General features: G+C 39.9%; 1 protein-coding gene across 3 annotated transcripts; it reads left to right on the top strand.

Annotated features, from left to right (window-relative positions):
- The first annotated feature begins 378 nt into the window (after positions 1-378).
- FMO2 (flavin containing dimethylaniline monoxygenase 2) lies at positions 379-20,510 on the top strand. 3 transcript variants are annotated; one of them, XM_059675726.1, is made up of 9 exons: positions 379-485; positions 1,055-1,218; positions 8,197-8,385; positions 10,871-11,033; positions 11,533-11,675; positions 13,866-14,065; positions 15,509-15,864; positions 16,328-16,400; positions 17,582-20,510. In XM_059675726.1, exons 2-9 carry the CDS (start codon positions 1,087-1,089, stop codon positions 17,916-17,918), a joined length of 1,593 nt encoding a protein of 530 aa, XP_059531709.1. In that variant the 5' UTR covers positions 379-485; positions 1,055-1,086; the 3' UTR covers positions 17,919-20,510. The 3 variants fall into 3 exon arrangements, with proteins under 3 accessions (XP_059531709.1, XP_059531707.1, XP_059531708.1); XM_059675724.1 differs by having other exon boundaries at positions 435-485; positions 1,081-1,218; XM_059675725.1 differs by lacking the exon at positions 379-485 and adding an exon at positions 494-628 and having other exon boundaries at positions 866-1,218.
- The last annotated feature ends 5,083 nt before the right edge of the window (positions 20,511-25,593 follow it).

Below are 25,593 nucleotides of genomic sequence, written 5' to 3'. Positions count from 1 at the left end.
CATACTTAGATTATGATTTCATTTTTGTTTGTGTGTGCATAGGTGTATGTATATAAATATCTGGAAAGATATAGCAAATTGTCAACAGTGGCTAAATTTATCTCTGTATAACAGAGTTAGGGGTAATTTCAACTTCTTTTCATTTATCCATATTTGCATATTTGCTAATTTGCAAATGAACACTGTCTACATCCACTACAAAAATGGTTTTTAATCTATCTGTATGATATGTTTGCAAGTGTCTATATAGTGTTGGTACTATAAAGACATTTTACCACTACGCTGGACCTCAAAATATGGGCTCCTTGCTTGATTTCATAACTCACAAAGTCCTTGGAGTTCCCACTGGCAGAATGCTGGGGTAAGAAGCTCCTCCCATTTCTCACTGCCTCCTCCAACTCTTAAAACCCTTCTGACTGCCTAGGAGCACACAACCAACGATGCAAACCATTGTGAGAGACAGTGACAAAAAGGTAACAACAAAGGTAAGGATAACAGCTGGGGGAAGAAGCTGACAAGGAAACGTTCAGCTATAAACTCTAAGGCTCTCAACTGCAGTGAACAGAACTGCAGATCTGGCTCATCTCCCTAGAACTTTGTCATTGAACCACTTGGCTTTGTTAAGTAGGTTGCTTTTTTTAAAAAAAAAAAATATTTTAATGATTTTTTACAGAGAGGAAGGGAGAGAGAGAGAGAGTTAGAAACATCGATGAGAGAGAAACACCGATCAGCTGCCTCCTGCACATCTCCTACTGGGGATGTGCTCGCAACCCAGGTACATGCCCTTGACCAGAATCGAACCCGGGACTCTTCAGTCCGCAAGCCGACGCTCTATCTACTGAGCCAAACCGGTTTTGGCAAGTAGGTTGCTTTTAAATGTTGAACCAAGACTTTGTAAACACGGCTTGCAATAAAGCCCATGAGACTTTGGAATTTGACTACTGAGGCATTTTATTCCATTCCAGCTGGTTATTAAATTACCACTACTATAGCGTTTAAAGCCCATTACCTGACCACAACCTTACGACTCTCTTATCTTTTGCCCCACTGAAAGCCACTGACTGACCAACTCTGTGACAGGAGACCATGGCAAAGAAGGTGGCAGTGATTGGAGCTGGTGTCAGTGGACTGATCTCTCTGAAGTGCTGTGTGGATGAGGGACTCGAGCCCACCTGCTTTGAGAGGACCGAAGATATTGGAGGACTGTGGCGGTTCAAAGTATGTGAGATCTTCTTGTTTCTTGCACAGGTTGTGCTGCTATTACAGGGGGAAGCATAGCTACTGATGAGCCTTACTGAGGGATTCCCTAAGCAACTCTGATCAGATTTACTTCATGCAGCTATACAGGAGCTGAAGAAATAGGCTAGCATCTCTCCCAGGTCATTACTATTCTAACACACGCGTGGCAACACCAGGCATGTGAAGGATCTCTTCTTATGCCTCTATCTTGCAGCCCACTATTTTGGTCATTCTCCAAGTAATATGCTAGTATTAGAGAACTTACAAAAAAGAAGTGACAGGAATTCTTTTCAAGACACCACTTCTATTCCAATCATTGAGCAAATGCTTTTCTAGAAAGTGTGCTCTTATTACTAATGATTTTTACTTTTCTCTGACAAAGAGACCTTGTTTGCTTAGCTTTACTGAGGACACTCTAGTATTAATTACTGCTGGGAAACTCTTTAACTATACTATTAATATACTCTATTCATTCAATTCATGCTATTAGCCAAATATAAATATTGGTAATGCTTGCTGTCCTTCAGAATTTGTATAAAAATTAGGAAAATACATAGAGAGCCATAAAGATTTATAATTATTCCTCCCAAATTTTTTTGAATGAGTACTAGCTTACCACCTTCTAGGTGTGAGATCTTTGGCAAATTATTTACATCCTGTGTCTTAGTTTTCTCAGCTGTAGAATAAAGATATTAACAGAAAAATGTAATTATCTCAGTGCTATTTTAAAGATTAAGGGAGATCATTCATATCAAAAACTTATAATAGAGTACAATAAATGTAGCTACCATAACTATGTATTTTATAGACAAGCAAATAGAAACAGAGAGGGTAAATGATGTGATCACGGTCACATAGCTGGAGGAACTGGCATTCAAACCTGGGTCTCCGTGACTCCTAAGCAGCTAAATCCCTACTTACATGTATGTCTTAATTTGCACTCTTGCCCACACAAAACCTCAGCTCAGAACTGGAATGACAAGCTGAGGATTATGTATCAGGCACATTAAAATGAGGGATTAAAATAGGTGGGAACATCCCAAACAGGAGCAAACGGATTGAGAGCATGAAAAACAGACTTTCATATCGGCAGAGACCATCTGAAGTGCTCTTTCTGCAAACGGACCGATTAAGGAGGACGTCCAGTTTCAGTTCAAACTGAATTTTATGCCAAAGGAGATTTTTTTTTCCACACTGGGTTTCTCAAAGGGATCTGACTATAGGACATACCTGGGGGTTTCTTAAAATACTAAATTTTGAACACCAGCCCAGACTACCTTAATCAAAATCTTCTGAGCGGGGAGGACCCTATTCTTAACAAGAGTCTCTAATGAATCCCATGATGAGACAAGTTTGGCAAATACTGCACAAATGCTAAATTTTTTAAATCTGTTCAATTCAGTGATCCAAGCACAGCCAGCCAGAACTAAGATGGAAAAATGGATACTTATTACAGAACAGGTAACTTTGCAGAGAGGAAACTGGAAAAACAGCTGAATCACATTCATTTTTTATGAGCATCTGCTCATTAAAATCAATGTAGCTTTTCTTAAGCAGGTGAACATTCCTGTTTTAACCAAAGATGTGCTATTTTTGTCCACTCTCAGTTCACGTGGAGATCCCATTTGGGGTTCTACCCCCCAGGTAGATTTTTTACCCTAAGGAAGAATGCAAAATTATAACAAATTTCTATTTAATAATAAATTTGTCATTGTTTTGTTTTATTATCTGACTTGGGATTTAAAATCAAAGAGTCAGTGTCCCTTACTTAATTATCATTAGTTTGGCAGCAGAAAAATGAGAGTTTTTTTTAGTGATCTGTCAAAAAATATGACTTGGTGAACTCTAGGAAGGTGCCCCAAAATATTTCTCCTGCTCTCCTATTCTGGCAGTAGAGATAACTTCCTATCAATTAAAAAAGTTAGACTAAAATGTAAATTAATTAAGTCTTCTATATAATAAAAGCCTAATATGCAAATCGACTGAATGGCAGAACAACCAGTGGAACGACCAGTCACTGTGACATGCACTGACCACCAGGGGGCAGACACTCAACGCAGGAGCTGCCCCCAGGCTGCAGGCCCCAGGCCAGCCAAGGTGGGTGTCAGTGAGGGCCCCCCAATCACCCCGCCTGTCACCCCACAGATCGGCCCTGATCGCCAGCCAGGCCTAGGGACCCTACCCATGCAGGAATTTCATGCACCAGGCCTCTAGTTAGGTATAAGATAGTTAAATACATAAATCCATGGGAGCTGTAATAATGTCACATTTCAAACCTGGCTTACAACTATATTCAATATAGAAATGTAAACAATTTTCTCTAACCAAAAAAGACAAGGAATCTCTCTGCAGAGTGAAACATACAATGGACAAAATTTCAGAAGCCAGTGAGGCCAGTGAGGCTCTTGATTACCAGGAGACTGGAGTGCCAAAGGGAGGAGGTACTAAAAAGGAGGCTGAGGCCTCCACACCACTCCAAGACACTCCTCCATCCAAAATCAGTTTTGCAAACAGATTATTCTTTAATTTCCATAATTACGCAATCCTACAATTACATACCACATTTAGTGGTGACAAGTTAAAACAAAATTTAAGAATCCTTGTCCCACCAGGTCATTGTGGCTCAGGGGTTAAGTGTTGACCCATGAACCAAGAAGTCACACTTTGATTCCCAGTCAGAGCATATGCCCCAGTTGCAGACTCCATCCTCAGTAGGGGGTGTGCAGGAGGCAGCCAATAGTTGATTCTCTCTTGACACTGCTATTTCTAACTCTCTCTCCCTCTCCCTTCCTCTCTCTGAAATCAATAAAAATATATTTTTAAAAAAGAATCCTTGTCCCATGCCCTGCTCAGAGGGTGCTGAATCTTCTAAAACAGCGGTTCTCAACCTGTGGGTCGCGACCCCTTTGGGGGTCTAATGACCCTTTCACAAGGGTCGCCTAAGACCATCGGAAAACACATATAATTACATATTGTTTTATGATTAATCACTATGCTTTAATTATGTTCAATTTGTAACAATGAAATTGGGGATCACCACAACATGAGGAACTGTATTAAAGGGTTGCAGCATTAGGAAGGTTGAGAACCACTGTTCTAAAAGGTTCTTCAATACCCCCTAGTGGCAGCTTTGGAACATGGAGAAGATGGGTAAATAATATATTTCTAGCACTTTTTCCAACAAGGGGAAGCACTCATCCCATGCAGCATCTCATTTTTCTTCACAATGCTTCTAGGAAGTAGGTATTATGATTATTTTCACATGGGAAGAGGAAACTGAGATTTAGGATATGCAACTTGCCCAGAAGAACAGTGGTGGTGGGAAAACACAAAAGTGAAGGTCTGTAAGATTCCTGACCCCTCACACTTAGTAATCTGAGGTATTCAAAGACGAAAGCATAATCATCCTTCAGCTATTAACCTGCTCTGCCTCCTTTATTGTTCCTAATAATTGTGCTCAAAGGAAGTTAGCAATATAGTACATTACTTTTGTGCATGTGTTTTTTTTTAACATTTGGATATAATTATCATTTCCCAGTTACATATACAGCATAAGGATGAGGAGTACCAATCCCCATGCAGTCAAAAATTCACATATAAGTTTTTACTCCCCCAAAACTTACTTTCTAATAGCCTACTGTTGACCAGAAAGCTTTGCCAGTAACATAAACAGTCAATTAATACATATTTTATATATGTATGCATTGTGTACTGTATTCTTATAATAAACTAGAGAAAAGCAAATGTTATTAAGAAAATCATAAGGAAGAGAAAACACATTTACAGTACTGAATGTATTTATTGAAAACATTGACGTATAAATGGATGCAACCTGAAACATCACTGTTAGGTCTGATCAAATAATTGAATCGATGCCCCCTCCCCTGGGAACTGATCTTTAGGCCACTTCACAAGGGACATTCCACTTGCTAAAACCATTATCTCTCCCCTCTGGACTTTCCCAGAATCCAGACCTGCACAGAGAATTCTCCACCCAGAAAAAGCCCGCCTACAGTCCTTTAAAAACCTCTGACTCCCTGTCTTTGGATGCTGGTGCCATTTGGGGGCTCAGCCCAGCTGGTATCCAGATGACCTAATAAATTCATAATTCTTTACCCCTTTTGGCCACGTGTGTTCCTTCTTTGGTGACCCTAACAATCACTTTCTGTCTTAAAATGTGACTCCCTCAAGATCCAATAGGCCAAACCAATTTGAAAAAGAATTGTGATGTCATCACCAATTCCCTGACAAACTACAAAAGTAAAGCCCCCAAAGGAGAGCCTTGCCCCAGCTCTGAAATTATTGGAGGAGCCCAGACATCAGAATCGGTTCTTCTCATCGCTTAAAATTGACCTGACAGAGAAGCCAACCACATTTTAAAGCCAATTTATTGGCACTTAAAAAAATCCAATATGGTGGCTCTCGTATAATAGTCCACCTTAGTTTAAACCCTGACTGGATTAGTAGTAAAAACTCTAGTGCGCTGTAATAATAGCAACAGAGGCAAACATGCATTGAGCACTCATTAGCACCAGGCATCATGCTAAGCACCCTAATCTCATTTAAAACCTCATAACAATTTGTGTGATGTCAGGATTATTAATGAATCCCATTTTACAGGGGGGAAATGAGGAAACTGACTTATGTAATTTGCTCACAGTTAAAAAGCCATTAAAGATCACAGAATTAGGTTATCAACCCAGTGTAACTCCAGAGCCTTTGTGTTTAACTCTATTCTATACTACTTATAAAATTATCTGATCTTGAGGGGAAAACATTTTTATTTTTGCTTTATGAAATATTTCTGATTTTGAGAACTCGGTTGGATAAGAAACTCAGATATTCAGTCTTGCCAAGAATATTGTGTTAAATCATGCTGAGCCTTCCAGAAATATTTTACACAATCAGTTTGGCTCCAGGATTATGCCATTTGAAGCCAGTGGTCAAAAATAGAAATAGCCAGAGGTTTTTAAAAGACTCTAAGCGGGCTTTTTCTGGGCGAAGAATTCTCTGTGCAGGTCCAGATTCTGATTTATCATTCATCCAGTTCAGATTATTAAATCTTTGTATATGAAACAGAAACTATTTCATATTTTAATACAAACTCCCTTCACATTCTAATACTTACGTACAGTTTACAATAACATCATACCAAACCCCTAATCATCTAGAAAACTGGCATACCCTCATCAGGCTAGTTTTTACCAAGCCACTTGAAAGTGCAACAAAGTTATAATCTGAGCCTTGATTCTGGAACTGAATATATCTTAGAAGATCAAACTTTTTGGCAAAATTAATCTAGAGCCAAATTGGTGTGGCTCAGTGGTTGAGCATGGGACCTATGAACCAGGAGATCACAGCTCGATTACTGGTCAGGGCACAATCCCTAGGGTAGGGCATGCAGGAGGCAGCCAATCAATGATTCTGTCTCATCATTGATGTTTCTATCTCTCTCTCCTCTACCTTCCTCTCTGAAATATATTTTTAAAATAATAATAATATCTAGAAAATATAAACACACTGCTCATTATAAAAGGCATTTGACTCCTAGCTTGAGTTGGCCTGAGTGGGTAGGTGGATGGATGGATGGATGGATGGATGGATGGATGGATGGGAAAGAAAGAGAGATAAGGAATGTGTGAGGCAAGAGTATCTTTACAAACTTAGACCCACATTTAGCAAGGATTCTACATACTGCTCTTAAATGACACGATCTGAGAGCAAATATAGTTTTAGCTTTGGTGTCTCATGTTGAAACTAATAATCCCTGTGAAGCACAATACATATAAAGAGCAGGCTCCTTCTGTCACGTATAAAAGAGTCGAGATCCCACAGTTTACTTTTTCTTAACTCTTTGAAAGTGAAGAATAGCATGAAGAAATAACGTGGAGTCATTACAGTCAAGTTGCTAAATTACCAAAATCAAGTAGGTTGAGGAATGAGGAAACAATTCTGTTCTTGTTTAACTAGCCTGGGAACTTAAACTTTTTAACTTTCCAGTCCTGCGTCAATGCCTGGTTATACATTAAACCTCTAGACAACCCTCTGGTTACCCCCTAAAGGACTAAGGAAAAAATGTTCATGCATCCAGACCACCTGACATCCATTATCCAGAGCACTGGTCTTCTAGAGAATTACCATCTTGGATCAATCCAGAGGCTAAGAATGCAAGACTGATTCTTCCCAAGAATGTACTTTTTACTCTAAGAACTCATAGCTTTTCTTTCTTCTTTGGAACACTCTGGGCATTACCTAGTTGTGTTTCCGATTTGCAAACTCTAAGACCCTTGAAAAATCTTTATCATGTATTTCTAGCAAACCCTCCAGACTTCTTTTGAGTTTGTTTGACAAAATCAAGTACAACTTCTTGTACAGAAAATGTCAGAAAACTCAGGTGTGATAGTGAGTGTGCCTGTATCAATATGTTAGAGCAGCTATGCTAGGTACCTTCCTTATAGTGCAATGAGAAGTGAGCTGAAACTGATGGTTTTGTTGATGCTTATAGCTTCCTCAATAACAACAGGCCCAGTCATTGAACAGCTAATACCCCCAATTTTAGCAGCTGAGGGTATTCATTTTAATTGAATGAGTACTATTATGTTCTCTGACCAATGTTTCACAATTTATTGGTTCTTAAAGAGGTGGAAGGTGTATAGCCTCCCCAGGGGAAATTTCAGAAAGGGTTGGTTGTCACAATAGCTGACATTAAAAAGGTAGAGACCTGGGGTGCTAAATATGACCAAAGAAAGATGATTCCCACTCCCAAGCCCACCAAATGGCAGTAGCCCCTCCAGTGAGCCACACGGAAAGGCGCCACCTGGGGCCTACCACACAGGATGATGGCCATGTATACTGCACCCAAAGGGATCACATCACCCAGGAGTCAGATTTGGAAGAAGACTAGGAAACCAAGGGAATTTTTAAATGCATGATTATCATTTTTATTTGGTCTTTTAGGAAAATGTGGAAGATGGCCGAGCGAGTATCTACCAATCTGTCATCACCAACACCAGCAAAGAAATGTCCTGTTTCAGTGACTTTCCAATGCCTGAAGATTTCCCAAACTTCCTGCACAATTCTAAGCTCCTGGAGTATTTCAGAATCTTTGCCAAAAAGTTTGATCTTCTAAAATATATTCAGTTCCAGGTATTGTATTCTGGGGGGAATTGTTTTCTCTACATTAGTTCACATCACATTTAAATAGAGAAGTTACTCTGATAATGAAAGAGATTGTGGATAAAACAAAGTATTGCAATCCAATTATTTCTGAAAGATGAGAGCATAATAGAAAACCCAAAAAGAATGTCATTACCCTGATGCTATAAATTGTACACATTAACAGAAGAGAGAAATCATCTGTTAAAAGTAAAGGTTTGAATGATGATGATGATAGGGAAACTGCATTTAAACTAATATTTGTAACCACTGAAGAATCCTATCCTCATTTCCCTTTAAAAAAAAAAAAAACATGGAAAAAAAACAAATAATCAACAATAAAAACACCAATATCTCACTTAACATGCTGAATTTTTATCAATAACCTACACTCTGAGAACTACTAACTGTGCCTAGGAAATAAAGTTTAAATTACATCTCTAAATACATAACTCCTAATGGAGCTTAGGATTTTTTTAAACACATCTCAGTTTCTCAGTAATTTTAGTTTTGCTCCAGGTTTGTATTATATTAATTTATAATAATTGACTTTGGTGAAAATCTGTATTTGTAAGCACTATTAAAATGTCCATGCCAGGCCGGTGTGGCTCAGTGGTTGAACGCTGACCTATGAACTAGGAGTTCACGGTTCAATTCCCAGTCAAGGCACATGCCTGGATTGCGGGCTCAATCCCCAGTGTGGGCATGTAGGAGGTAGCCAATCAATGCTTCTCTCTCATCATTGATGTTTCTCTCTCTTCCTCTCCCTTCCTCTCTGAAATTAATAAAAATATATTTTTTTAAAATATCCAGTCCCATCTAATGTAGTTTTCCCCAAATTCCTGGTAGATCCATCCTATAAATGATAGACCTTTTATATCAGAAGCTTTTATAGATCTTTGTCTACTTAGCTACCAATTTATTTAATAGATGTATTGCCCTTTCATAACATGTAATTTATATTCTCTTTTTGTTGTTGTTAATCCTCACCTGAGGCTATTTTTTTTTCATTGATTTTTAGAGAGGAGGAGGAGGAGAAGGATGAGGAGAAGGAGGAGGAGAGGGAGGGAGGGAGGTAGGGAGAGGGAGAGAGAGAGAGAGAGAAAGTGAGAGAGAAAGAGAGAGAGAGAGAGAGAGAGAGAGAGAGAGAGAGAGAGAGAAGCATCGATGTAAGAGAGACACATTCATCAATTGCCTCCTGCACTCACCCCAACTGGGGGTGGGGATCAAACCTCTAACCCAGGTACATGCCCTTGACCGAAAATCAAATCCATGACCCTTTGGTGTGTGGGCCAACCAACACTCTAACCACTGAACACACCGGCCAGAACAATAGTCTCTATTCTTTTAAAGATCATGTTAGAGTTGCAAGGAAACTAGTTTTCTTGTTCACTGTGTCACCGCTGCATTTGTTTTCTGGAGGCTGGAGAGGAGTTAGGAAAATGCATTTCCGTGTATTGGTCTCTGAGTTGGTATAAGCCCTAAGATGTTAGGGCTCAAATCAAAATGTAAATGACTCTGTTGCATGTCTAATCACCTTCCGAGTGATACTGAAGGTGTTGGTCCTCAAACCGCATTTTGAATAGCAAGAATCCACAGGACTTTAGCTAGTATACTACTCTGGACTACAAATCTGAAATCTTTACTCTCTGCTGAAAATGCCCAGACGTTTTATTGTACTTTCGTAAGCTTTATACGAATATTCCATATACATTTTTAAAAGTTGAAGTCTCAAAAATTAGCAATGTTACATTTTGAAAAATATCTGAAAATGTGAAAAGCATGCATAAGAGACTCAAATACTTGCAAACAAGAGAAGTATGCCACTCCTCTGAAAGTGAGAAAAGCTTTGCTTCCATTTGGCATTGTTCTTAAAGACATCAGACATACAACCTTCATAAGCACTTTTAAAAACTCACAGACCTCCAGACAGTAAGCTACATTTTAAAAAATCAAAGAACCAATAAATTATTTCATCCAAATGAGATCATGAACAGTATTGGTATCATGATTGTCCCTGTTCTAAAAATATAAAATATACCATTCACAGAGTGCTGACAATATGCCAGTCGCTATGCAAATCACTTCCCATGAAACATCTTCTCTAGCACAGTGTCTGCACAGAAGTGGACACATGAAAGGTTCTTGATAAATATTATGTGATCACTTGAATGATAAACATGGATTTTGCCCAGAGCTTACCAGCCACGCCTGCATCTCACTCCAGTTCTCATTCAGTCAGCTGAGTGGGACCTCTTGCACAAAGCAGCATGTCCTCAGTTGGTATCTCCCTGCCAAAGAAGAATGAGAAGGCTGAGCTTAGCAATCTTTGCCTTAACTGGCTTGAAATGGATTTAAATGGAACCTAAATTGTATCAAACATTGCATTCTACTCACCCCCACTTCTCAGGGCACTGAACAAGGCCCCTATATGCCAGATTAATTCTCAATGATACCTTCTCTATGTTCGTTTAAGACAACCGTCCTCAGCGTGAAAAGATGCCCGGATTTCTCATCCTCTGGCCAATGGGAGGTTGTCACCGAGAGCAAAGGCAAGGAGCAAAGTGCCATCTTCGATGCAATTATGGTTTGCAGTGGCCACCACATCCTCCCTCGCATCCCACTGGAGTCATTTCCAGGTGAGGCCTAGGGGATGCCCAGCTTTTCAGAGCAGGTGTCCAGGTACTTTCTATGCAGTTTGGAATGATCATCTTTGTTTCTGTTACACAGGAATCCAGCTAACCTCCTCCAAAGTCAAGATGTCAGAGAATTCATATCCACATTGCCTCCGTGTTGGAGAGGCCCATTTAGCCACGTGCCTGCTTTGGCCTTTTTCTATCCTGCCAAACAGCTGTGACTTTGTTCTGTCCCTGGAGCCTTTTCTGCAGAACCATGCCCATGGACAGAGTTAGTGGGGAAAGTTCCTGGAAACTCCTTAGGTCCTGGACCATATGCTTAACCTAACATTTCTTATATGCTTTCTACTTTGAGTTTATCAATTGGCCTTGCTATTATAACTCCCCTAAGAGAGGAAGAGGCAAAAGAAATGATTAACCCCAGTAAGGAAAAGTTGACAATGCAGTTTTCTTGAAATTAATTTTACATAGTTGACAGGCTTCTCTCTTTTTCCTCCTGAAGGTATAGAGAGGTTCAAAGGCCAGTATTTTCACAGCCGCCAATACAAGAACCCAGACGGATTTGAGGGGAAGCAAGTCCTGGTGATTGGAATAGGAAACTCAGCCTCAGATATTGCCGTTGAGCTGAGCAAGAAGGCTTCTCAGGTGCAAAGCTCTCTGCTTACCTTTTACCTTGGAGGAAAGGAAAGGGGAGGGGGCACATTGGAAAATCTGAGCCATGTAATCAAGGCTCCATTACTCCTTAACTGGTTGGTTGGTTTCTCCATTGATTCATGTGGCATCAGAAAATCTGTATGTCAAGAAGCCACAGTTTACCTCCCAGCTCTGCCAGTATCAGCTATGTAACCTAGGCTGAGTCATTTCACTTCTCTGGGCTACAGTTCTCTCATTTTGTAAATGGGAAGCTTTGACCAGATGACTTTCGGCCTAATAAGCCTTGTTTCCACCCAGGGGCCTTAGAGAAAAGCTGACCTGTTCATATATGGGGCGGGGGAATTTAGAAATTTAGTGTACATTTGAATTATATTTGAAATGTAAATAATCCTCAGTTATCCAAAGATTATGAAAAAAAAGATTAAATAGTCAGTAAGACTCCTAACCAAGATCATAGACATGTAAGGTGCACACTGAGCCCTTCCAACCACTTTTATCTTTGTACCTGCTCAGGAATGACACAACTGAGCTGTGAAGGAGTCAAACATTACAAGATGTAGATAATGCTGACATCGATGATTGGGAATAACAGAAAATAAATCCCTTCCAGTAGGACAGTCCTAGGCAAAGATGGGAAAATAGCTGGGGTTCCTCTCCCCAAAGCATTCCCTCCCAACAGGGCCTGGGCCCAGAAGCCCTATCACTTGTCCACTAGCCTCCTCAGCTTGGCTTCTTCTGGCTACACTGGACTTACATACCTATGTCCACAACCAGCAAAACTGTCCTGTTCTGAGTCTCATGCTTTCAGGGCTTGAGATGCCAGGTAGCAAACATGATAAACAAGCATGGTGTATCCCCAGATTAATGAAGGGTTTACACTGGAACCTGTAAAAGTCACCTATCCAGTCAGTGCCAAGGAAGAAGGGGAGACAGTAAGTATTGGGAAAAGACACTTATGGAAATATTTCACAAGCTAAGGAGTTGAGGTCCTTCCCAGCAAAATTGGTCTCCAAATTCTTGTTTACTCCAGACATGTGGCACTACACAGAACTCCTCTCCTCCAGCCTAAATTTGCAAAGTAATAATAGCTAGCAGACAACAGTTTAAGTACTTTATTTATACCACCTGATTTAACCTGCATAATAATCCCATGAGGCAGGTACTATTAATATCCCCATTTTACAGAAAGAAAAACTGAGGCACGGAGAGGTTGAAATAACTTGCCCAAGGCAACACAGCCTGTACGTGGTGGGGCTGGGATTCAAACCTAGGGAGTCTAGATGCAGAGTCCTGGATCTGGAGTCAATGATCATAAACACTTAAGTGAACTGGTTTTCTTACACATGAGTCATAGTTAACTGTTTATCTGGGACCACCTTATACCTCAGAATTCATAGAATGTCAGGTAAAATTTTGAAAGCAATTCAAATATGCATTTGGGCATTGGGGGGTTGGGGTAACAGTAAGCAAGGTAAACCACCTATCTGGAAATATGTGTGTGTGTGTGTGTATGTGTGTGTGTGTATAATTTCAAAATGAGAGAAATCTGAGTAAGCAAGGTAAAGAACATACCAGAAAGAAGACTCAGATGTGTATTTCAAAAGAATGGAAATCACAATATAATTCAGATTTTAACACTTAAAAATACATAACTATTCTTTTAAGTGTGGGAGGAAGCTGACACCCCTTGGTATTCCCACTCTAGAGAAGTATAGATCTATGCATGTATGCCTATATAGTCATTGGTACCCTTGATAAATATGGTCTTGGTACCTTTCCTAGGATTTTAATTACTTTCCTTTACTACAAAAGAAATGTGGGCAGGTGGGAAGGTGAGAAGAGGGAAGGAGCACCAAACCACAACTGTAAACGTGGTAAAGACCTGTGGATTTTATGATTGGTATTAGCCCAAAGATTTTCTCATGTTTTCAGGAAAGTTCTCAAGACTGTTGTAGTCTTCCTCTATCAATGTGAACACCACTAAGTACTTCTTCTATGACAAAGTTGCCACAGAGCAGTGAAAACAATATGGTACTTCACTTCACTTAGAAGTCAATCATCTTTAAGATAAAGCATTGCAGGAAATTCAGGGGCCATACATGTGATATATCACCGACATAGAAGATTCCTCCCAAAAGGGACAATGCCCTAACATAAACTGTCTTTCTTTTTGCTTGCCAGGTGTTTATCAGCACCAGGCAAGGTTCCTGGGTCCTCAGCCGTATCTCTGACTGTGGCTATCCCTGGGACATGGTGTTCCACACCCGGTTTCGCTCCATGCTCCGAAATGTCCTGCCACGAGCAGTTCAAAAATGGATGTTGGAACGGCAGATGAATCAGTGGTTCCACCATGAAAATTATGGACTTGAGCCTCAAAACAAGTAGAGTTATTTTGCTTTGTTTATGGTATACTCATTGGTAAGCAAGGTTGTTAGAGGTGCCTCTCTTCACAAAGGGCCAAATTGCTAACATGGTAGGTAGCTCAAGCTACAACCCAACAGTATGGGTATGGTATAGGTGTTGGAGTTTTAATTCCAAAATTTGTTCTGTATGCATTTTAAAAGTGAATACTTAAGAAGATCAAGTAGAAATGGTATGAGCTGCTCCAAAGAAAAGCAAAAGTAGGTCATGAAAAGAACTTTCTATTACCCAGAGCTATCCAATGTCAGAAAGGCTGCTTAATGAGATTGTGACCTTCTTTTCAGAGGGTTGTGGTAGGAAACATGTATCAAAGTCTCCATTCGATGATTTATGTTCTGCTAACTCTGTGTATCATGGGGGTTCTTCCCATGGGCAGTTTTGAGAACATAATCACTGTCTCTTTGCAAAAAAATAAATCTCCATTCATCTCAAAGTTATACATCACCGAACTTAAAAACTCGAAGCAAACATTGTAGATGTTTATTTTTCTTTAGTTGATAACAGACTCTTCCCCTTAAAAGGCAACACAGAAGAGCTTTAGACTCTTTCAACAAATGCCATGTGACTGCTGTATGCTGCGATCTGAGATCTGTAGCATGTATTGCCTTAAACCGAAATATAAGCAGACTTTGCTTCACTGCCCATGCTATCACATATGGAGATTTCATGGATACTTGAGATTAGCAACTATCCCCAATATAATTCTATGCATTAATTTTCATACTGATTCCTTACTAATTTTTAAAACTAATGGGAATTTAATATGTTTTCCCTTTCTTACTTATGATCAGATAGAGATTAAATGGAACAGCAAGATAATTAAAGGTAGATACATAAAAGAATGTTAGAGCCCTAGCCGGTTTGGCTCAATGGAGAGTTGGCCTATGGACTGAAGGGTCCCAGATTCAATTCTGGCCAAGGGCACATGCCTGAGTTGTGGGATTGATCCCCAGTGGGGGGGCATGCAGAAGGCAGCTGATCAATGATTCTCTCTCATCATTAATGTTTCTATCTCTATCCCTCCCCCTTCCTCTCCGAAATCAATACAAATATATTTTTTCAAAAAAGAATGTTGGAAACATCCATGGGCTAATAACCACTGGAATACTCAGCGAATGACCATAGGCACCTGCATTTTGTATAAGCCCTTGGGGATGCTTTCATTTTTTGAAATATCTTTTACCCCTATCACCCATATGTTTCCCCTTCGTTAAGGGAGAGATTTGTGACATGAAAATAAAGTCAGTTAGTAAATTTGGGGTCAAGCCAACTAATCAAGTTGGAAAGTTTTATGGATATTTGAGAAACCTCTTTATTTTCAGAGCCAAACCCACAAAATATCAAGACAGTTCAAGACTCCTCATTAAATGCTCCTTCTGAGTGTTTTCTTCTGTGTGTTTCAGATACCTTATGAAAGAACCTGTACTAAATGATGACCTTCCAAGTCGTATACTCTATGGAGCCATCAAGGTGAAATCAAGAGTGACAGAGCTCACGGAAACTTCTGCCATCTTTGAGGATGGGACAGTGGAAGAGGACATTGATGTCATTGTCTTTGCAACAGGATATACATTCTCTTTTCCCTTCCTGGAAGACTCGCTTGTGAAAGTAGAGGATAATATGGTCTCGCTATATAAATACATGTTTCCTCCTCACCTGGAGAAGGCAACCCTGGCCTGCATTGGTCTCATCCAGCCCCTAGGTTCCATTTTCCCAACTGTCGAACTTCAAGCTCGTTGGGTGACGAGAGTTTTCAAAGGTAAGTTTTCAAAGGCTGAGGTCTCACACCTGGTAGAGTCTGCTCAATAATGAGTTTAGACAAGACGATCGCCAATCTTGGCTGCTCTCTTAAGATTTACATCCTAAAAAGTTAGTGGAGACGTCATAAAATAACAAAGATATAATAATAAACATCTGTAATCATTCCTTTAATATATTAGAAAATTCTGTGAATTTTGGATGTGAGGGCGATCTGGCTGCGACATCTGTCACCCCATTGATCGCCAGGGTTAATTCCGCTGATCTGGCTGGCTAGGAGGGTGTCCCCCTCCTCCCTCACTGATGTATGTGCGTCCCTACGAAGCTGTGTGCTGGGTCAAAGAGGACGACCTTCCCCCCAAAGGAGAGGACCGGTCTTCGGTCAAGGGTATAGGAGTAGCTGAGCTCCCCCTGCTAGAACCTCCAAACCAACCCACTACTTAAACCAGCCTTTTGTATTCTAGGCTTGTGTACCTTGCCCTCAGAGAGGGCTATGATGGAAGACATTATCAAGAGGAACAAAAACAGAATTGACCTGTAAGAATGTTTTTTTAATCTTTACCTAGAACAGTGTTTCTCAAAGCACAGTGAGTACTCTACCCACCTGTAAGAACTAGCTGTTCGTTAAAAATGCAAATTCTAAGGCCACAGCCCAGACCAACTGAATCGGAATCTCTGGATGAGACTGGACATGTGTATTTTTTGAGTTCTTCCTAGGTGATTCTTATATATAGTAGTTGAACAACTAACTACTTAAAGATGGGAATTTTACCAAATCAGAACATTTTCCCTTGACTGAATTTCATTTGTTTTGTATGATGCGCATATTAAATTCCATTCACAATCTGTGTTTAGAAAGGGAATGGTGTTAATGTAAGAAACATTCAAACTTTTGAAGAATTTTTGTGAGTTTATTTGAGCTAATCTATTGACAATCGCCAGGAAGCAGAATCTCAACAGATTGAGATACTGCTTGGGAGAATGGCAGTTTTGTACCTTATTTTATACATTACAATCAAAAGAGGAGACAACAAAAAATGCATGTGAGTTACATGAAATCTATTGGTGATAGATTAAGGAGGTGGGAGAAAGCAAAGGGGGGATTTCTGTGATTGGATAAAAAGTAAAATGATAGACACATACATGTGTGAAATGAAGGTTTGAGGATTACTACTTTGTGACTGAAGGGAAAGGAGGTTCCAGTGGGTTAAGTCCCCTTGGAAAGTTGACTTGGAGCCTTATATGACATGAAGGGGTTATCTCATGTCCAAATGCTCATTCATCTAACACTTACTGAGCATCATATGCCAGCCAGAGTGCCAGGGACTCTCTTAATTTAACAAGCAAATATTAAGTGTCCCCTCTGTGCTTGCACTGGGCTAGGCTTTCATCTGTGTGTTACCTACCTCATCAGTCTCGACAACAATCCTGACTAGTTGGTACTTTGCTTAGTAAATACCAAATAATCATCATGATTATAAATGCTGTCAATTCCTCGAAGTCCCATGTATTTTACAGTCTATGGTCAATCTGAAATATAGGCTCTTTATTGTAGTCTATAGTCAATCTGAAATACAGGCCTCCTGATGGGATAAACCAACACTTTCCATTTATTTGTTCACTCATTCCTTCACCCTGTCAATAGCTATCGAAGGCCTACTGTTCTTATATAACTTTGAACATCTTGTGAATCCGCCCTTCTCACTTTCTTCATTCAGGTTTGGAGAGAGCCAGAGCCAGATTCTGCAGACCAATTACATCGATTACCTGGATGAGCTCGCCGAGGAGATAGGTGCGAAGCCAGACCTCCTCTCTCTCCTGTTCAAAGATCCTAAACTGGCTGTGAAACTCTATTTTGGACCCTGCAATTCCTATCAGTATCGCTTGGTGGGGCCTGGACGATGGGAAGGAGCCAAGGGGGCCATCCTCTCCCAGAAACAGAGGATGCTGAGGCCTCTAAAGACGCGCACTCTAGAGCCGGCTTCGAACTTCCCAGTTTCCCTCCTGCTGAAAATCCTGGGGCTTCTTGCTGTTGCTTTGGCCTTTTTTTTCTAACTTCAGGGTACTAATCCATCAGCTTTTGGCTTTATTATCAGTCAGTACCAGTTAAAGAAAAAAAAAGACAGAAAGAAAAAATATTAAATATATATTCTAAAGGTTAGAGTTGAGAGGGAAGGAGTAAGAGAGGTAACTGTGGAGAATTAGCAGGATTAGGACTATGTATGAAACTAAAATAGTGCCATGAAATGTCTTTGCCATTTCACTCTTCCCTCAAGTTATCTAGACTCTCCAAAAAGAACAATCAAATAATACAGGCTAAATAGTATCACCAGCCCTGATATATATAAATTTCTGCCAGCTGTGCAGAAAACAGCAGAATTACACAGAATGAAGAGCAGGCCCCACTGTTTAAATCACTGGAAATTTTAAGTTACAGGTACATATTTCAATGCCTGTGTGATGTTCTGAACAGTCTTTCTATCCAGACTATTTGGTGACAAAGTTCTCAGACATTCGGTCACACTCCATTTGCTTGGTGGGAAATCACTCAAAAATACTGGAGAAAAAAATGAAAATAGACTTTAAAGCCACGGCAATACTCAGGCAGCTCTAAGAGTCTCATATCGAAAGCCAAGCATTTCTTATAATTCTTGTATTTTCTTATATTTTTCTTATATGTTGACAGAAAAACTGCTGTAAAATAAAAATAAACATCCCATGATAGTTACGTACTATATACTTAGTACTTATTATAGACTAGACATTGTGCTCTGTGCACATTATGTGTATTATATCATTTAATTATCACAACAATTCCGGGAGATGGGTGCAGCTATTATACCGAGTTAGCGGATATGAAATTGAGATTCATACCAATTGAGTGACATGCACAAGACCATACAGGTGGTCTTACGATGAAGCTGGGATTAGAACCCAGATTTGCTTGACCTCAGAACTAAAGACATAACCTTTCCCTATAATATACTTAATTACAAAAATCCCTAGTATTGATAAAGTACTGAGCAGTGTATATTATTTACGATCATATATATATATTTTTTTTTGGAGGACAGCACTCCTTGTAAATATAATCCGATTATATTTGGTTTATAATTCAGCTAAACCTAAGAAGCATTTGAAGTAATTTTACAGTGAAAGGTACCTATGCAATAACATTTAAGATCATCATTGACATTTTGGAAAAACAATCACCAAGGAGGAAAAGTATATTTCCCAAGTAGATGAAAAGCATTATGAAAACTGAGTCTTGTATTTAGTTCTAACCTTACAGATAACCTAGGCAAAAAGTTAATCATATGTAATATTTGTCATCTGATCAAAGGACGCAGACCAGTTTGTCAGGAAAGACAAACATTTTCTTGAAACTGAAGTCCAAAAAAGACCCAAGCAATTCAATGTCAATAGACATTGAGCAATAAACATCTGATTATGAAACATGCACTGCACACCCACTGAGCTTTGGGAGACAAACGCTGCCATAGGCCCAGACCAAAGCCTCCAAAAAGAGGTAAAAGGTCAGAGGTTAAAGGATTTAGGCAAATTTCCGCTCTTACTCCTTCAAAGCCTCTGCTGACATTGTTCTTCACTTTGCCTGCATTTCTCTGCCAAAAGCCTAGAACAATGCACTGGCAATCTCTATCTGCTGAAACTTCTTCCTTAAAGTCCACTGAAATATCAGCATTTAAATGCAAGTTTGTTTAGTCACTGCTCCTGTCAGCAAATTCCTTGGGGGGTAAAAAATTCCAGATAGTGTATATACTTAGTTCTTGGTGAAAAACTGATTCCTTTACTAATTCTTAAAGATTATTTGCAAGCCATTATATTAATAATAATAATAATGTATCAACCCTTTCTAGCAAGAGTAGCAAATCCAGCCTACCCCCTATTTCTGTATATAAAGTGTTATTGGAGCACAGCCACAGCTATTCATTTATTATCTGTGGCTGCTATCAAGCTATAATAGCAGAGTTGAGTAGTTGCAATAGAAAACGTATGGCACATAAAGCCTAAAATATTTACTATCTGACCCTTTGCAGAAAACGTTCGCCAATCCCTGTTTTGTGATGTGCCAAACATTATCCTAATTGTCATAGCCTCATTCATCATTACCAGTACCCAGTAACTATGGATACCATCCTTCTTCTAGTGGAAGAGATTGAGAAACAATGGCCAGATTAATGCTGAATCAATGAAGGAAAACAGCTCCATTAGGGACAGAATTGTTATTAAATTTATATCCTTGAAAATTTTAGAAAGAGGATGATCTCTTGAAATCTTTCCAAATACTGTTACCTTTTTAAAACAATAAATAGTTCATTTCCAGAGTCTGAAATTGACTAAGGAAGACTCATCCAATCTCTTATTTTGCCTCCATACATCCTGAAACGTGAAACTATCCCAAACAAACAGTCTGGGATAGCTTGTTCCAAACTATGACCCATAAACTACCTGCATTAGAACAGCCCAGGGAGCTTACAGAAGGGTAGGTTCCTGGATTTAAATGTAACAGTAATTCAAACCAGCTGAATTGGAATTTCGGATGGAATCTCCAGTCTTGATAAGCTCCCTAGAAGATTCTTGGGCACATTAAATTTAGAAATCATTTGTTTGAGTTCTCTCCAAAAATAAATAAATAAATAAAGTTGCTTTTAGAGATTAGCCCATGACGTTTTCCATCTATCAGGGCCAAATTCCTCCTGAGGTTCAGCCCTGGTGCCTTTTGCTATAGTCTACGATGTTAGCTGGTTATCACCCTCTTCCCAAATCTCTCCCTGTGGTCCCCTTACTAACTGGTCCCCTTACTAACCTTTCACTTTAATTCTCCTCCATATGATATCTCCTTGATTTTCCTATCTAAACCCAATCACATTTGTTCTTTACAGAAAAATAAAGATATTTTTCAAATAAAACTCTTGGACCATGATTTGTGACAAATTTTCAAATAAAGAACATTTCTAACACTAAACCCAGACAGAATCCAGCATTCACATTATAATGAGGATGGCAAAGGTAGAGATTCTTCCTGCTCGCTGGTCTCTCATCCTGAAAGCTACTGTTGCTGACCCGCACCCCCCAGTGCAGAGCTGTTGGCTATTTCCCAGGAGGCAGAGGTTTACATAGAACACAACTCACGGGAGAACCAAGATGGCGGCATAGGTTAACGCCGGAGTTTGCTGCTTTGAACAACTACTTCAAAAGTAAAACTAAAAGACGGAAGGGACATCACCCAGAACCACAGGAACGCTGGCTGAGTGGAAGTCCTACAACTAGGAGGAAAGAGAAACGCACACGAACACTCAGAGGAGGCGCAGTGGTGAAGTCAAATTCTGAGGTGCGGAGTGTGTGCGGAGCGGGCTGGCGGCGGAGGGCGCGGTTGTTGTTTTCAATCGGGAGGGAGTCGCAGACTCTGAGCACCAGATCTGGGCGAGTCTTTAGGAACCCAGACTCAAACGGGAGAAGCGGGACTGTCTGGCTTCGGTCAGAGCGAGTGCAGCTTTCTCTCTGAGCTTTGCAGCGGGTGCTGGGACTCAGAGAGGCAGAGCCCCTGGGGACAGGACTGAGAGCCGCCATAACTGCTCTCTCCGGCCCACCCTGTTGATCCTGTGCGACCCGCTCCGCCCAAGCCCTGCACAGAGGCATTTGCCGGATAGCCTCAGGCAAAGGCTAGATTAGCACCTCCCTAGAGGACAGAAGTTCTCTCACTGCTGACACAGCTGATTCTCATAGCCACTTGGCCTGGAGGTCAAACCCTCCCTGGAATTAGCTACAACAATCAAGATTTAACTATAAGACTGCGAACAAAGACCACGAGGGGGTGCACCAAGGAAGCATAACAAAATGCGGAGACAAAGAAACAGGACAAAATTGTCAATGGAAGATATAGAGTTCAGAACCACACTTTTCAGGTCTCTCAAGAACTGTTTAGAAGCTGCCGATAAACTTAATGAGATCTACACGAAAACTAATAAGACCCTCGATCTTATATTGGGGAACCAACTAGAAATTAAGCATACACAGACTGAAATAACGAATATTATACAGACGCCCGACAGCAGACCAGAGGAGCGCAAGAATCAAGTCAATGATTTGAAATGGGAGGAAGCAAAAAACATCCAACCGGAAAAGCAGAATGAAAAAAGAATCCAAAAATGCGAGGATAGTGTAAGGAGCCTCTGGGACAGCTTCAAGCGTACCAACATCAGAATTATAGGGGTGCCAGAAGATGAGAGAGAGCAAGATATTGAAAACCTATTTGAAGAAATAATGACAGAAAACTTCCCCCACCTGGTGAAAAAAATGGACTTACAGGTCCAAGAAGCGCGGAGAACCCCAAACAAAAGGAATCCAAAGAGGACCACACCAAGACACATCATAATTAAAATGCCAAGAGCAAAAGATAAAGAGAGAATCTTAAAAACAGCAAGAGAAAGAAACTCAGTTACCTACAAGGGAATACCCATATGACTGTCAGCTGATTTCTCAACAGAAACTTTGCAGGCCAGAAGGGAGTGGCAAGAAATATTCAAAGTGATGAATACCAAGAACCTACAACCAAGATTACTTTATCCAGCAAAGCTATCATTCAGAATTGAAGGTCAGATAAAGAGCTTCACAGATAAGGAAAAGCTAAAGGAGTTCATCACCACCAAACCAGGATTATATGAAATGCTGAAAGGTATCCTTTAAGAAGAGGAAGAGGAAGAAAAAGGTAAAGATACAAATTATGAACAACAAATATGCATCTATCAACAAGTGAATCTAAGAATCAAGTGAATAAATAATCTGATGAACAGAATGAACTGTTGATTATAATAGAATCAGGGACATAGAAAGGGAATGGACTGACTATTCTTGGGGGGGAAAGGGGTGTGGGAGATGTGGGAAGAGACTGGACAAAAATCGTGCACCTATGGATGAGGACAGTGGGTGGAGAGTGAGGGCGGAGGGTGGGGCGGGAACTGGGAAGAGGTGAGTTATGGGGGGAAAAAAAGAGGAACAAATGTAATAATCTGAACAATAAAGATTTAATTAAAAAAAAAATTCTAATGGAAAAAAAAAAATAGAACACAACTCACTTTCTTGTCCAGTCTGCCTTAGGAGCAGATCACAAACCCATGAGGTATAAAATAAAATAAAATGTAAATTAAATTAAAAATAAAATAAAATAGAGAAGAACATACCGTGTTCATGGATTGGTAGAATCAACATCATCAAAATGTCCATACTACCCAAAGCAATCTATAGATTCAGTGCACTCCCCATTAAAATACCAACAGCATATTTCACAGATCTAGAAAGAACACTCAAAAAATTCATCTGGAATTTTAAAAAAAACCCTAAATAGCTGCTGCAATCCTGAGAAAGAAGAACAAAGTAGGTGGGCTCTCAATACCAGATATCAAGCTGTATTACAAAGCCACTGTTCTCAAAACTGCCTGGTACTGGCACAAGAACAGACATATAGACCAATGGGATATAATAGAGAACCCAGAAGTCGACCCAAACCACTATCTTCAATTAATATTTGACAAAGGAAGCAAGAACATACAATGGAGTCAAGACAGTCTCTTCAATAAATGGTGCTGGGAAATTTGGTCAGACACATGCAAAAAAATGAAACTAGACCACCAACTTACACCATACACAAAAATAAACTCAAAATGGATAAAGGACTTAAACGTAAGATGAGAAACCATAAGAATATTAGAGGAATCCTCAGGTAGCAAAATCTCAGATATATGCCAAAGCAATTTCTTCACTGACACAGCTCCTAGGGCAATGGAAACTAAAGGGAAAATAAACAAATGGGACTATATCAAAATAAAAAGCTTCTGCACAGCAAAAGAAACCATCAACAAAACAACAAGAAAACCCACTGCATGGGAGAACATATTTGCCAATGATATCTCCGATAAAGGTTTAATCTCCAACATTTATATGGAACTCATACAACTTAACAAAAGATAAACAACCCAATCAAAAAATGGGCAACAGACCTAAATAGACACTTTTTGAAAGAGGACATACATAAGGCTGAGAGACATATGAAAACATGCTCCAAGTAACTAATCATCCGAGAGATGCAAATCAAAACAACAATGAGGTACCATCTCACACCTGTCAGAATTGCTATCATCAACAAATGACAAATGCTGGCGAGTATGCGGAGAAAAAGGAACCCTCGTTCAGTGCTGGTGGGAATGCAAACTGGTGCAGCCACTGTGGAGAACAGTATGGAGTTTCCTCAAAAAACTAAAAATGGAACTTCCATTTGACCCAGTGATCCCACTTCTAGGAATATATCCCACAAGACCAGAAACGCCAATCAGAAAGGATATATGCACCCCTATGTTCATAGCAGCACAATTCACCATAGTTAAGATTTGGAAACAGCCTAAGTGCCCATCAGCAGATGAATGGATTAAAAAACTTTGGCACATCTACACAATGGAATACTATGATGCTGTAACAAGAAAGGAACTCCTACCATTTGCAACAGCATGGATGGAGCTGGAGAGCATTATGCTGTGAAATAAGTCAGTCAGAGAAAGATAAATATCACATGTTCTCACTCATTTGTGGATTATAATGAACAACAAAAACCGATGAACAAAAACAGATGTAGAGGCAGAGAAGCATCCATCAGATGCTCAAAACTCAGAGGGAAGATAGGGGAGGGTGCGGGTGAGAGGGAGAGATCAACCAAAGGACTTATATGCATGCACATAGGCATAAGCAATGGATGTGGACAACAGGGGGTGAGGGTGAGGGCAGGATTGGGGGGATGAGGGTAATCAGGGGGATAAGGACACATTTGTAATATCTTAATCAATAAAGGGGGGGAAAGTCAAAGTATGAAAAAAATATTTTATTTTATTTTTTATTTTATTTTAAATAAAATAAGTAGAAACACCCTAGTTGAGGCTGTGTAGTCTGGGGAAGTTGCAACAGAGTCCTCACGCCACCGGAGAAGTCCTGACTCTCCTATGAATGGTCTGCTTCAGTCCCTCTGCCATATCAATCACCACGGGAAGGAGCTCATTTGAAAAGGGGCCATAGCACCAACACAGCAATGTACTTGAATGCAGCAGCTCAAGCCTTGGTCAAGTAGCATCCTGTGATGAGACATCCATGCAGCACATTCTCATGGCTCCCACAGGCTCAAAACATCATTTTTGTATTTTTTTAATTCATTGATTTGTAGTCTTTAAATTAATTTACCTTGTTAGTTACCTGCTGTGGCTGTCATTCACAGCCAACTCTAAGACCCCTCCCCCTGCAAAATAAAAATTAAGTTAGGGTGCCATCGCAGCATCTGCACATGTTCATGAATTCTCATGTCTACTTTTGCAAATATGGGAACAACTCAACTAAGACCTTGGTGACCCACCAAGCAGATTTGAAGGAAAAAAATTTTTTAAAGAAAAAAGAAAGAACTCTTCAGGGTGACTTTGAGACCTATTTTGTGCTCTCCCTTTTTTCTTTTTCTCTCTTTCCCTTTCTGTCATCAATCATCATTCTTATATTGCCCTATTCATTTCCTTCACTTGCTGAAAGACAACCTTTAGCTATAGATTTCTAGTTTTCCCCAATGGCTCTGATTCCAAAGATTCTGTCACTTTGTCTCTCTAAATAAACCCAAAATTGCCAGGGCAGATATCTACAAAAATATCAAATTAAGGAAAGCCTCCTGAAGATGTGAAAATAA

This window comes from Myotis daubentonii, chromosome 18 (assembly GCF_963259705.1).
Source record: "Myotis daubentonii chromosome 18, mMyoDau2.1, whole genome shotgun sequence".
In the NCBI taxonomy this organism is placed as follows: domain Eukaryota; kingdom Metazoa; phylum Chordata; class Mammalia; order Chiroptera; family Vespertilionidae; genus Myotis; species Myotis daubentonii.
Note: the sequence above shows the minus strand (reverse complement) of the source record. Positions and strands in the feature narration are given on the sequence as shown.

Coding starts and splice junctions, on each gene's coding strand:
- FMO2 (XM_059675724.1), top strand. CDS start 441: ATGCAAACCATTGTGAGAGACAGTGACAAAAAGGTAACAACAAAG. Junction 486..1,080: donor ACAAAAAGGTAACAACAAAG/GTAAGGATAACA, acceptor ACTCTGTGACAG/GAGACCATGGCAAAGAAGGT. Junction 15,865..16,327: donor GGTGACGAGAGTTTTCAAAG/GTAAGTTTTCAA, acceptor TTTGTATTCTAG/GCTTGTGTACCTTGCCCTCA.